This window comes from Ixodes scapularis, unplaced genomic scaffold, assembly GCF_016920785.2.
Source record: "Ixodes scapularis isolate PalLabHiFi unplaced genomic scaffold, ASM1692078v2 PGA_scaffold7__128_contigs__length_106722199, whole genome shotgun sequence".
Lineage (NCBI taxonomy): Eukaryota > Metazoa > Arthropoda > Arachnida > Ixodida > Ixodidae > Ixodes > Ixodes scapularis.
The window spans coordinates 46,792,904-46,806,227 of NW_024609882.1; the positions used below are offsets into that span (position 1 = coordinate 46,792,904).

General features: G+C 46.5%; 1 protein-coding gene across 1 annotated transcript in view; it reads right to left on the minus strand.

The window, feature by feature from the left end:
• Positions 1 to 8,402: 8,402 nt before the first annotated feature.
• Positions 8,403 to 13,324, minus strand: part of LOC115319483 (Down syndrome cell adhesion molecule homolog) — a 194,265-nt gene continuing 189,343 nt past the window's right edge. The window contains exons 22-23 of the mRNA XM_040213140.1: positions 11,988 to 12,063; positions 8,403 to 8,894 (exon numbers count right to left, since the gene is read on the minus strand). Of these exons, the coding sequence (XP_040069074.1) occupies positions 8,854 to 8,894; positions 11,988 to 12,063 (117 nt within the window). The 3' untranslated portion in view covers positions 8,403 to 8,853. The remainder of the gene's footprint in view (positions 8,895 to 11,987; positions 12,064 to 13,324) is intronic.

Below are 13,324 nucleotides of genomic sequence, written 5' to 3' on the forward strand. Positions count from 1 at the left end.
TCGCGAATTCCAGACGCCTGCGTTGAAAGTTTAAGGACCAAAACTTTCGCGTGCCCTTAAATTTCGCGAATTTTTCAATCTCCGAAATTCGCTAATATTAAGGGCTCGCGAGCAATATAAGGGGTTTTACAGAACCTCTAAGGTGTATAAAATACCGTCTTTAAATGAACACTGAGCTCCCCAAAATATTTTGAAGTGGCTGGATTGGACACAATCCGATCTAGAGATTGGTGTGTCTGATGTGATAATGCCCCCTTGAACACGAGTAGACCAAGAAATAAGCGCCGAAATTTCGTTGTAGAATCCTTTTAAACGGGCCCGAGTGCCCACCTCTGCGGATGACGGTACAACCGCCTTGGTCGACTACAACGCATACTCGATCGCTACGAGGCCAACACAACCACCATCGTTGCTAAAAGGAGACGGCCCGGACGGCTCTGCAGACGATTGATTCACACAATGGACTGATCACGTGGCTAACGTGACGACACGTCGGTGTTGCTACAGACGGCGCAAAGAAGTAGTAGATTCCATCACAAACAATCAGCAAAAATGAGTAGATCCCTCTATATCTACGGATACCATTTATTTAAGATAAATAATTTATAACGGCTCTTTTTCGGGGGGCTACTTGCGTTGGCCCGATCACTAGCGTGCTTCTGCTGATTTAAGCGGATGCTACGAGTCATTTTGCTATATCCCCCAAGTGCCCCGGCCCGCGCTAAAAGAATCACGGGAACGGAGTTCCTTCGGCTCCTCAGTGATCGATAATTTCGACCCTATCCTTGGGTATACACAGCTTTGGAGCGTAATTCGCAGTCACCCTGAATAAGCGTCTGATATACCGCAATCACCCGTCATATCGCTTTTAAAATTTCTCCTTAATGTCAGCATTTTTGATACCGTGCATGCTGTCCGCCCTTCAACCTAGATGGGCCGCAGAAATCTCTTACATTATTATCATGCTGATATTAAGTTAGAAACGCTAAAAATGCTATAAAAAGCCTCGCGGACTCCGAGCTAAATCCTGGTTTTTGTTTTGAATTATCGGCTTTTTAAGCAATTCCTGCTCAAACAACAATCACGAGAATGATAATATTGTAAGAGATTTCTGAAGCTCAGCCAGGTTGAAAGGTGGATCACATGCGCAGTATCAAAAATGCTGACATTGGCGAGCAATTTTAAAAGTGATATGACAGGTTCTTGGGGTATATCAGGCGCTTGTTCAGGGCGAGTCCGAATTACGCTCAAAAACTGTGTAACCATGGAGTTGGTCGAAAATTAGCGATCACAGGGAGCCATGATTCCTCAAGTGCGGGCCGGGGCGCTTGGGAATATAGCAAATGGTCTATTAAAGGCCATGTCAATGTCACGTGACCTTGGAAAGGGGGCACAGCGACGCACGGGAAGCGTGTCACGGGCTACGTCCACAGAGCGGGATTGGCTGGGATAGAGTGCCTAGCAGGACATGAAGGCACCCTAGGCTGGGATTGCTCGCAGCGTCCACTTCGTCCGGACGTAAGGTCCCGAGACCAATTACGTCACGACTGCGGCGGATGTGACGGGCTCTCCGCTGGCTGTTGTCCGAGCGTTTGCCAGAGTGGGCCGTTTATAACGAAAAATACAGCCATCAGGCTCAAGATACAAATGTGCGATTGTCATTTACGGATAATGTGGATCATATTCAGCCTATTTGTGGACACGGCGTGTCTATTTCAAATTCCGTTGAAGTATCCCTTTAAGTCGACATTACATCACACGGAGACAATCCCCAAACCACGGTCGTGCCCGAAAGCACCATGTCAATGTCATGCCAAGCAAGCGTTGCCGGAAGGGCCGCCTGAAACTGAAACCAATAATTCCCAACTCTTCCGTGACCTTTCTTCCTAAAGCGCGTCGGTACTGGTTTCACCCCGAATCAATCTCTATGAGTGAGCGATCTTTCCGTTGTTGCGTTGCCAGGCGCTGCTTTTACTGCCCTGATGCCGTCACGACATTAGGTCAAAGCTTTACAGACATCCACCAGCTAGCTTTTGGTTATCGTTTTATTCAGTTTAAAACACGTTTTCTTGCGTTTTCCTACGAAATATTGGTATTGGTGAAGTATTACTTTAACCAACTTGATGTTGAAGCAGAAAGTTGAGCTCTGACATTTGGTTTCTGTACTTTTTTAAAGGGTGTTCGGGAGAATCGGATTCATCGAAACAAACAATATACACTGTAAGCATTCCTTACGAGTTGTGAATGGGAAAGCATGCAAGCCGCTCGTCCGCTCCCTTTGTCGTCTGCTGCGTGCTTTTCGTCACCGGTTGGCGCGTACGTGTGCTCCCCTGGTGACCTTGGACTCTCCGCGCTGATGGACACGCAGCGCAATGGGGTGAGGGGTCGTGCAAACTGACGAGCGCAGCGGCAAATGGGAGCCCTGTCGACGCGCGCCAGTCAATGGAACCGAAGGAAACTATCTGCCGTTTTCGCGCTTACCGGGATGGCTATTCCGTCTTCGGGTTAACCGATGACGGAATAGCCATCCCGGTAAGGTGGCTAATGAATTAAAATCGGTTAGTTAACTTCTAAATGATTGGTTTTATTGGGCCATGTTGACATTGCAGGGTCGACGCCAGGAACGATTAAAGGTTGAACTAATTTAAACGATTTACGAAGGGTCGCCGGGTTTCGAGATATTCCTTGATCATTTTTTTTCCCCGGTCTTGTCGAATGATTTCGAAACTAGAGGCACAAAGAGCACCGGAGCTGCCGTACACTGCAGCGTGGCCTAGGCGCATCTATACCAAGGGGTACGCTCACGAGAAAATGACGATGTCCACAAAACCAACGTTACTCGATCAACTCACTTGGCAAACACTCACGGAGAGCGTAATCCCTTCTAAGAAACGTGCTGACACACGTCAGTTTCCGCTGATAACTCCTAGATTTGGAAATGCTGTTTGAAGCGTCATCCTTTTTGCCGGCTGCGGCCGTGTTTTGAACTGCTGTTGCAAGACACGCCGCAGCGAGCAAAAAGGTTGGCGCTTCGAACAGTGTTAGCCCAGCTGAGGGGTATCAGAAGGGATCTCGCTCTCCGTGGAAGTTTTCCAAATGAGTTGATCGGGTAACGCACAAAACAACTAAGCCACACTTCTACGCATCCATACAGTTGTTATAATGTACGCTAGAGGTTCAGCTGGCGCTAGTGTCTATGGAACTTCCTGGATGCAAATTAAGACAGACAGCATCCAGTCTATTTTTGCAGTGCTCCTGTGCATTCCTATTGGAAAGCGCGCATACATTTTGTTCCTTCACGGGAGAATAACATGGATCGCTTTTGTTATTTGGTGGGTTGTACCGGATAGTATGTCCCTTTATTATCACTGAGTGTAATGCTTTAGTTACAGTGGTTTTCTTCATTAGTGAGCGCTGTTACACTTCGCTATATCTAAAGCCCAAGCCTGTGTTCTGCAGCAGGTTTGTAAGAACAAGCGACGAATTTAAGCGTAATCAGGAATGTAGTGTGTGTTCGAGGTTCGCCAACATTCCGATGACGCTCACATGTTTCCAAAATGCCAGCCCTGTCAGTATGTGAACATGATCCGTCGTGCAACTTTACGAGCGGTTAAATATACCCAAAACGTAAAGAATAAAGTAATTTGACTATAAAGGGTGTCTCTTTTTATTATTTCCTATGCCGGAAAGAATTTATCGGGTGACTGTTTTCAGGCTTCTCCCTATTTTGAAATTTCGAGCGTTCGGATACGTTTTGAACGCATCTTCGTACACATGCATGAGCGGAGAGAATAAAGCAATACTCATTTATTTCAAATCGAACTATAATTACTTGACGTTCAAAATGCATGTATGAAGCTATTTTAGCATGTCATGAATTTAAAAGCAAAACTACTGGAACCCACCAATATTTTTCTTTAGGTGATTGAGAAATGTTTCAAGCTATGAAGGGCGTTCATAACGCTTCTATCAGTGTCATGAAGGAATAGAAATTTAGCAATGAAACTCGTGTAGGAATTTAGTCTTTCTCATACATATGCGCTGATCAATGTCACACTTGCCGCCGATGGACAACCGGCCGGAGGTCATTGTTATAGAACTGCTTGTTTGGAGTGTTCCAGGATCGTTCCAGTTCAACAGTAACTTGGTGGTCGTCCTCGAAATGCTTTCAAGCCTGTTTGGTTACACTGGAATCGTCTGGGCCATTTAACCAAAGTTCCATAAACTGGGGCGTTGTACCCGAACAACGCCACCAGCTCGGGATGAAACTCCTTGACATTGTTACCCTTCATATGGAGAAACCGGATCACTGCACGTGCTTCAATTTTTCCGACCGGCGCTGCCATTTTTGTTTCGACGCCCTGGCGGCGTGTGGTTTCGATGCCCTGGCGGCGTTCCGCGGTACTAGACTATCTAGGAAGAGATCAGACCGTGGCGCCCCAAGCGGCTAACTTTAGAACTACACGAATGAGGACAACAAATAACAATAACTCGGCGCTCGACTGACGTAACCGAACGCCGCACCGGCGTACGGCTGGAGTTCGTGACAGCGTCTGGCTTTCGAACACAGTCGTCAAATACATATCTGCGGCCACTTTGAGAATGATGAACAACACACCACCAAAATGGTGGAAGGGTGGCATAACGGTGTGCACAGCCGGCTGACGAGTCATCATCCAGACTTAGCTGAATTTATACAGTTCCTGCAAGCTATCCAGCATTCCTCGCAACACAAGATCCAGGCACTGATCTTGGGTTCCCTCGCGGGGGCATCTGCACCGGGGGTCCAAGTGATCAGACGTAACAAGCGGCTGTAGAAGGAGAGGGATATTGTTTCGTACTACTTGGTGACTGCAGTTACATTTCAAGACGTGCTCAACTGCGTTGTCAGTATTTCAATGACTGGAGTCGTTCCATATACCGAACTGACTAGTACGTGAGCCGACTTGCCTGAAAATTAGTAATTTTATTGGTGTACTCTTGTGCACACAATAAACCTTTTTGTAGTACCTCGGGCAATACTGGCGTTTTAATCGGTTCCCAAATATGACCCAGAGCATAAAATGTTTTCGGCCTTCCGTGCGCCTGTTTCTCCACCGTCTGCCTCTCGTTGAACCATTACTTTTCTTTCCCGAGCATACGCTACTGCTGCACGATTCCGGACCATTTGCTCGGATTTAACTGCGGCAGTTATGATTAGCGCCCTGTGTCTTTGTTATTCTTGTCTCGGTTTGTGTTTTTTCGGCGCTGTATATCCTTTTCAATTCTGTTGTAACGTGTCGTGCGTTGCTTTATATGCTATTTATTTACATTATTTACACGTTGGTTTTATGGACTGTCGAAGTACGACATGGCTGCCCTGCTGATCACCCGAGCAGAAGTGCCCGAGCGTTCTTGGCGTCTTCTTCTTCATCCGCTGCCGTGGCTTATATGTGGTCGCCACACTCTTATTCTTAATTAGGCGTTCAGCTGAAATAAATTGCTGAAATTCTTTCCACCTTGTATCTAAAATGATTTGTTCCTTTTAAACCTTCTTCGAACACACCATTTGCATACTTGCATGCTAAAGAATATTTGACACGCAGTAAGTTTTATTATATCGTTTTCAAGCATGCAATCTGTTCACCGCACTATGGAGCAATACAGAGCGGAACACTACAGGGTGAAACAAGGAGACGCCAGGCTCTTTAAATCGACCGGAAAATTCAGTTTCTTAACCTATCGGGCTACGACTTTAACAGCGTTGCCCACAGATGGTGCATTTCCTTTTTTTGTAAAATTTGCGAAGAGCGAACTTACCTGAGGAAAAAGTAAAGAAAGAAAAAGGCTTAGCTTCTGTGGAAACGCAGCGACGCAACCGGTCTGCAAACAACACGGCGCCGTTTCGAGACAAGAGATGGCGCAAGCGGTCACGACGATAACTGCCGCCAACGAACGGGCAGACGACGCCGAGAGCCGGTGTATTTAGCAGACAAGCCACTGCAGTTCCTTGTTGTTATCGCGCCTGTTTTTGTTTCTGCGACTGTCGCCGCCCGCGAAACGCGCTCTGCTTTTGAGTCGAAAAGATTGTCTGCTAAAGACGCTGGCTCTCGGCGCCGTATGCTCGTTCGTTGGCGGCGTTCGTTGCGCCATCTCTTGTCTCCCGTGCGAAACGGCGCCGTGTTGTTTGAAGACCGGTGAAACCCATGAAACTCTCACGTGAGAGTCACATGGGTGTCAGCCCCGTCTAACTCTCACTGTTCCTTAAAACATATGTTCGAGTTAAAATTATATCTACTGTATAACTAAAAAAAATAGTAGATATTTTGCCAAATTAAGAAATTATATAAAAAAGCAATCTGCCATTTTGAACATCATTCAGCATGACGTTATCGTCTATTTCTAAGCTATTGGCATAATGTTTTCCTTGCACTTCCAGTTGATCACTTACCAAACTCCAATTGGATATTGTTCTTCACCGACTGTGGAGCTTTCTGAATCTAGCAGAGTGCATTAACCTTTTAAAGTTTTCAACCTCTTTTTTTGTGGGGAGAAATATATTTGGGTTTTGACCTACTCAACTGTCTGACGTCGGACCACTGCAGTGCATCTGCGCATGCGCTGCTATCGGCATTACGCGTGCGCAGATACATTGCCTCAGGCGAATCTGGTTTTTGCGCGCGTGCAGTGCCCACACCCGGTGTGGGTAAACACGGGCTTGTTTGTAAACGGTGCGTTGGTCGTTACATAAAGTTGTTTTATTAGGCCCTTACATTGCCGCCTCGGTGACTCCGAGGCAAAGCTCCGGCCTACGGATCCCCAGGTGGCGGGTTCGAATGCCGGCCGAGGTGCCCGCAATCTGACGGAGGTTTATTGCGGAGAAGGCGCCGTGTAACCGAGCTTTCGGTTGCACGTCAAAGGATCCCCAGGCGGTCGAAATTAATCCTTTAACCAATGATGGGGATCTGACACGCTGGGGCGTGCCAGATGCCCGTCGTTGGTTTGGCACGTGAAACCCCCAAATTCAACTTTAGGCACTTACATATTTGTTATAAAAGCTCCCTGAAGGCCACACTAATGTGGCCTGTGCAGGCGAGTCGTTCGACGAGGAATACATAATATTGGAAGGTATAATCATAAAGATACATCGAATAATTAATTAAAATATGTTAATTAACGTTTTAATAATTGAAAATAAGCGCATGGTTTCATCTAGAAACGTGCTGAGCGTCATATAAAACCAATAGGTCATTCAGGTTTGAAAGACTAAAGTTACCACTCGTTAAACAGTCACATGGATGGCACGCGTAGAAAACGCGGATGGCAATGTTAACGCTCATGTTTTTTCACCGCCAGCCTTGAGCTGGTTGCACGAGTGGTAAGTATAGTGCCCTTCCACGCTTCCCATGCGCATCAAGTCTTTCCGAAATTACCTGATTTAGTGGTTTTCGATAATGAGTTTATAATTTGAACAATATGCTTATTTTCACGAATAAAAAAAATTAGCTTATTGTAACAATTAGCCCCTTATATTATTTATATGCCACTGGCCGTAGGAACAGACAGCATTAGTGTAGATCTCAGGACCTTTTTCTTAAAAAGCAATCTGTAAAGCCGAAAGAACCCCTTATATAAGGTAGATGTAAGTTGAAAACTTTGGCTAAACTTTCCCGTCTTACTACTGCAAGCACTGCCAATGCATTTCCGGCATATAAACAAAGAAACAACACAAAAGCACTCCTTTGGTTTTAGGTGTCCATTACGTTGCCAGGAACGCGCCTCTGACTGGCGTGATGCCACGCTATAAGAATCAGGGGCCAGCGAAAATCCTCACGTCATCCCAGTTGGCAGGTGGCGCCAACTCGGAAATTGGACACGTAAGCCTAATGGCAAGCGTGCGTTGATTGGGCACGAGGCCCGGCCGAACAATGACGCAGAGCTCGTATCAAATCGGCGTGTTTGCTCGATCTCCCTGCGATGACGTCACTATTCTAGTACACGGACTTTGATCATTCTGACTGGCGTTGGTCTATCGAGTAGTCATTTGGGGTTCCCCGATTTCCGCCTCATTATGCTATAGAATTGTCATGCTCTTGCAGATACCGCGATCCTGGCGGTGGCGCAGCGACGGTGCTGTGTGCGGCAGACGCTTACGCTTTCCGCCGGAGCCCGTTCTGAAACCAGACAGTTGACGGAAACGCAGCGACCCTCGCGTCTGCTTGCTTTTTTTTTCTCCAGCGTTTCTACGACCAACCGCCAGGTACGTGACATCCGACAAGATAATATGCCGGCTCCAGTGACGTAATTTTGTTGCCATTTCGAGGCCACCTTCGATGTATGGGCGGGATAGCACGACAAACGCACCAGTCAATAACGTGCTCCAGGAGTGTTGGCTTCCGCGAAGACATCAAATGAACGAATAATGCTATCGTGCCGTTCGACTTTACTTAGTTCAAAACACTGTTTGCTAAGACGTCCGTTGTGAACCGCGGTTAATTTCGCGTTCTTGATGCAGGTTTCGTAGGAGTCATTCCTTTTGTACACAAGCACAAAGGCCAGTCTGAAGGCAGTGTTTCTCGACCACCGCTGTTGTTGCCGCACCATTCGCTGTATCCGCATACTTTGAAAAAAAGAAAAGGGTCTCTTGCCCAGTCACAGACGATTGGAGGCAGTCTGGCAACGTTGCAGTCACTCAACGTCGTTGCGGTGACCCGACGAGTCCGTAGAGCACTATGCATCGTCCGTTTCCCGCCGCTTTTGGCACACGTCACCGCAGCACTTTCTTTAGCGTTGGCGACAGTATGGCACTGGTGTGGTAAAAAAAGAATGTCTTGAATTTGTTTCCACGACTCATATGAAAGACTTCGGCTTTTCTCAGGTGACCCTGGCTGCTGGTCTTCCGTTTCTTGCTAGTGCTGCGGGAAAGAAATATGCATCTTAGTGTCGAGGTATTGCGAGCTTTGTTCGTCACTCAGACGTCACTTTGAGACTCGAGTTGAGGGCAGTTATGTGAGTATACGGCGAGCAACTGAGGGAGAGGAGGAAAGAAGAGCGCGAGGGGAAGTCAAAACATCGAGCTCTAGTTGGAATGATCAGTGAGTAAACGCAAAACTGGCTGCCTTTCTCTCTACTCACTCTACGAACGCGTTCGAACGCGAATGCCGAACGGAAAACACCGGCGTCCGCTGTTCGATTGGGCTGGAAGTGTGAGTATACAGAGACAAAGGCAGCTAGCTTCGCGTCTACACACTAATCATTCTAACCAGGACTCGGTGTTTTCATGTCCCCGCGTGTTCTCGTCTCCTTCTGTCCCTCAATTTCTCGCCGTATATCATATTGCTCAAATACGAATTAAGAATCGTCAAGAAGCTTGTCCCACACACTCATTACTGCCAGCCGCGATTCCACCACAATGCGCACATAGTCGGCTACCGAGGCGCGTGTCACGCCAACGTCACAGAATTGGTCATGGCTACTGCCTTTGCTACTGCCATTTCCGAAGAAAGCGCGCGCACAGCTTTAATGAGCGTTCAAAATGGGAGAGGGCACGCATGCCCGTACCTTTGGCTGCATTGACGAGACATGTTGTCCCCGAGTGTAGGCTGCTTTATAGGGAGTTCGTTTCACACCCACTGGCACCGTTCAAGTTCTCTCCCAGAAGGCATCGCACTCGCGGAGTGTCGCACGGAGAACTGGCCTCAAACAAACTTGCCAAGTGCACGGAGTGCAAAAGACTGATGCTGCCGCCATATATGTTGTACAAAGAGTACCGACCCCAAACTGAAACTAGCGCATTTCTGTTCGACGTGATGGGTGGGAATGCGAAAGTGCAGTCGCTACCAACGTTTATCTATAAATGTTGGTCGCTGCAACCTGTAGTTTTTTATGCGATGACTTCAAGCAACTCGGCTGTCGTAGAGCTATTTACAGAGGGCGTAAATTTTCGGAACCAGCTGACTACAAAGCAGCTGAAATTTACACTGGAGAAAACTGATGATGCTGCCCGCGCAGATTCTGGATCCGTTTGAGCATGGTATTATGCGTGAACCACTGAAAGGGTCTGTCTGAGTATCCAGCAAAACGTTTCGTAGGACTTTCGACTTCGATCGTAGTTACAGGTGGATCAGATTTTAGCCTTGGTGAGGGCGTCGAGAATGAGAGCTTCCTCAAACAAAATACGACAGGGCAAGATAGCTGACGTAGGTAAATGATAAAGATTATGTTGCCCAAGCATCGGGTAAAGTCATTATGTTTAGCTTTCTCGGATGCGTATTGGGCAGTCACTGGTTTATGTTGGAGGATCTTTGTCGACAAATGTTAAAATTTTCACCCGCACACGGAGGTTGATAAAGGTCTCGGGGGCCACTGATGCGTTTGTTCTGAGCCTTTCTTTACACACTTGTATATTGCAGCGTTTTAACGGCAACAAAGCGGTTAAAAACGAAAATAAAGCACGGGTTGTCAATTGCTTCCTTCATGAAATAGCAGACATTCACAATTCAAGCTCGTGTTTGATTCTGTTGCCCGCGGGACACGATTTCTATCAGAAAAACTACTTCTTTTCCTTTCGACTCCGCTGTACGAATGACACATCGTAGCAGACGACCCCTTATCGTCTGCTCCCGCTCCTCGCCGGAGCGGGACATGACGGGATTGCATTTTGGCGCACGCTCGATTTCCACGGTGCAGAAAGGGCATGCACGCGTGGGGTGCTGGCACTGAAACGAACTCGGAGAGTGCAACCACTCGTAGAGTACCGGCCGAAACGAACCCGCTCCACGCTGCGAGTGGGCACGCGTGGGCACGAGTGCCGTGATACGGACTCGCTATTAGTTGTGGGACTCCCACCGGAGGGGAGTTCCACAACCTTTCAGTCCTTTGAATCTTTTCAGTCCGCCTCCCGACGTTTGAAGCACCATCAAATTTTCGTTTCAAAACTGTGTTCATATAATACGGTAAAACGCCATCTAGACGCTATGCATCAAAGACAACGTATTACATAGTACACACTGCATTTACCATATGTCAGCCGTCCCCCCAAAACGATGGTGCGTGGAACGACGGTAGGCGAGCCGTGGGGTCAAAGCAGGGGGGGGGGGGGGGGACTGCTTGTGCAAGCGGCGTCTAGGCAGTTCCGTAATTGAGATAATATAGTAACGGCTTTGCTTCTAGGTCTGCGGAGCTATTCGATGCGGTGGCTGGTATGTGGTGGGGTTTATTTTATGTAATCTTAACTTGTATCCAACTATAGACGTGGTACTGAAGGGAACATCACTGTAACTGGCATAAAAATAATGTTCTAGTAGTAAGAGAGGTGATCTGGTGTAGCCGCTTCATAAGTTCTATGAACTAAGAAAAATAACTAGAATTATAGAATTGAGACCTGTGTTTCTCCGTCCTTTTAGTTCCTTCGGTCTCGAATAACCATTGCGAAAAGCGACTCATTATGCATTCTTAGGCGGATATCTGAAATGTGTAATTGAGATAAAACCAATGAAGAAACCGGAGGTTCGGTTGCATTAAAAACTAGAAGTAAATCTGCAGTCTGTTGAGTGAGGAGTTTTTAAAGGAATCCTTTAATAAAGTCTCAGGCCTTCAGAGCCCACACTTCTTTAGTTTAGAAACCACAAGAAATATTAGAAAAGCTATGTCAGAGCACTTGCGAAATAATCTTTTAAAACGTCAATTGAAGGACAGTTGAATAATTCAGAAAAAAAAAATTACTTGTCTAGCTGTCAATATTTTTTAAAATATATTTTGTAGCAATCCTTTCTTGCTCTTCCACAATAGTCCGAGTCGGCTATTGGGCATTGAACTAAGTGACCATCTAGTTTCCTGTATAAATGATCTGACTAACCACGTTAATAACGACTGAGTTAATGCTTAGTAATTGGTACGTTCATGGTGAAAGAAAAAGGGAACAGAATTGCTCAGGCGGATATTGAAACCTTTGGATGCCGGAGTTGGCCCAGAGCTTGCAGTGGACATTCAAGTTTGAATATGCTTACCTGGACACTGGTAGATATGACCATCTGACCTTGGAGGCCTCGGTGTTCGTTTGACCGTAGCGTACAGAGGCTCGTCCTGCACAGACACAAATGTCACAGTTTTCAAGTTTACTTATTCATTTAAAATATCCTCAGTGCCATCGGCGTTACAGTGGGTTATGGGGGTTAGCACACTTCGATAATCAGCAGGAAGAGTATAGACCATTGACGGCAGTTTTCGATAGATGATCAATGACAGTTGTGGCTATTGGTGCTTAGGTGGTTCAGTCCACAGATGTTGTCGGGATGAGCGACTCCTCAAATGTATTAGTTGAATTTCGGAATGTCTACATATATGATTCATGCGTGATGAAATATAAAATGTATGACTTGGCAATCGATCGTGAATGAATGAATGAGTATGGCATATCTTATGAAAGAGACACAAGCGAACTATTTTTCGACTTAAAGCAAGTTTCGGCCATGATAGGGTGGCTTTCATGGAGGTTACGCTGGCAGTTCGATGATACTTGTTAGGAATAAAATGATCAGAACAATTTTGCAATTACCTCAAGTTAAAAAAAAAAAAAAATCATGCAAAGGGAATTTTACAGTGCAAGTTGGGGGATCGGTGGCCGAGTGGGTTAGAGCACACCAGCTCGGAGCACGTGGAGGGAAATCTCGCGCTGCAGAACAGGGGGATGTTGGGTTCAATCTCCACCCCTGTTTCGATCTAGATGAGCATCATACTGGCGTGCGGTCGTGTGCACGTTAAAAACTCCGGGCTAACGGTTGTACTGCACTGGCTAAATTTCTCATCTATAGCTGGAAGACAAGTTTTAGGCTGTATAAACACACACACACACACAACAATTACAGCGCAATTTCACTTTGCCTTAATGCTGCGAAACTTGCGCAGTCCTAACATGTTCGGTCACCATGTCTGTTCTATGGCCAGTCGTGACAGGCTGACCAGAAGGGCCGGCGCCAATCAAAAGTGACAGCATTCACTTAGGAATCCCGGTGATTCGTCATGTTATAGAAAAATGACTTAGTCAGCCATTTGCGGCTCACGCGAGAGAAATGAAGACCTGATTGGTTTTGATGGTGGTACAGAGCTAATGAGTCTTCCCAGAGCACCGGGAGTCAAAGCTTCCTTTTGAACCCGCTTTGTGGCGCTGCAAGCGATGGCTTCAAAATTGAAACTTTGTAGAACCGAATAGAATTGATCGGGTAGCTAGCACGCTTGCCGGCATGCAAGCGGAATTGTTTTTTTCGGCATCTAGATTACGGGTTATATATACTTTACACATATATACCTTACAGAGAAATCTCCAACGCACATGCTTATCACTTCG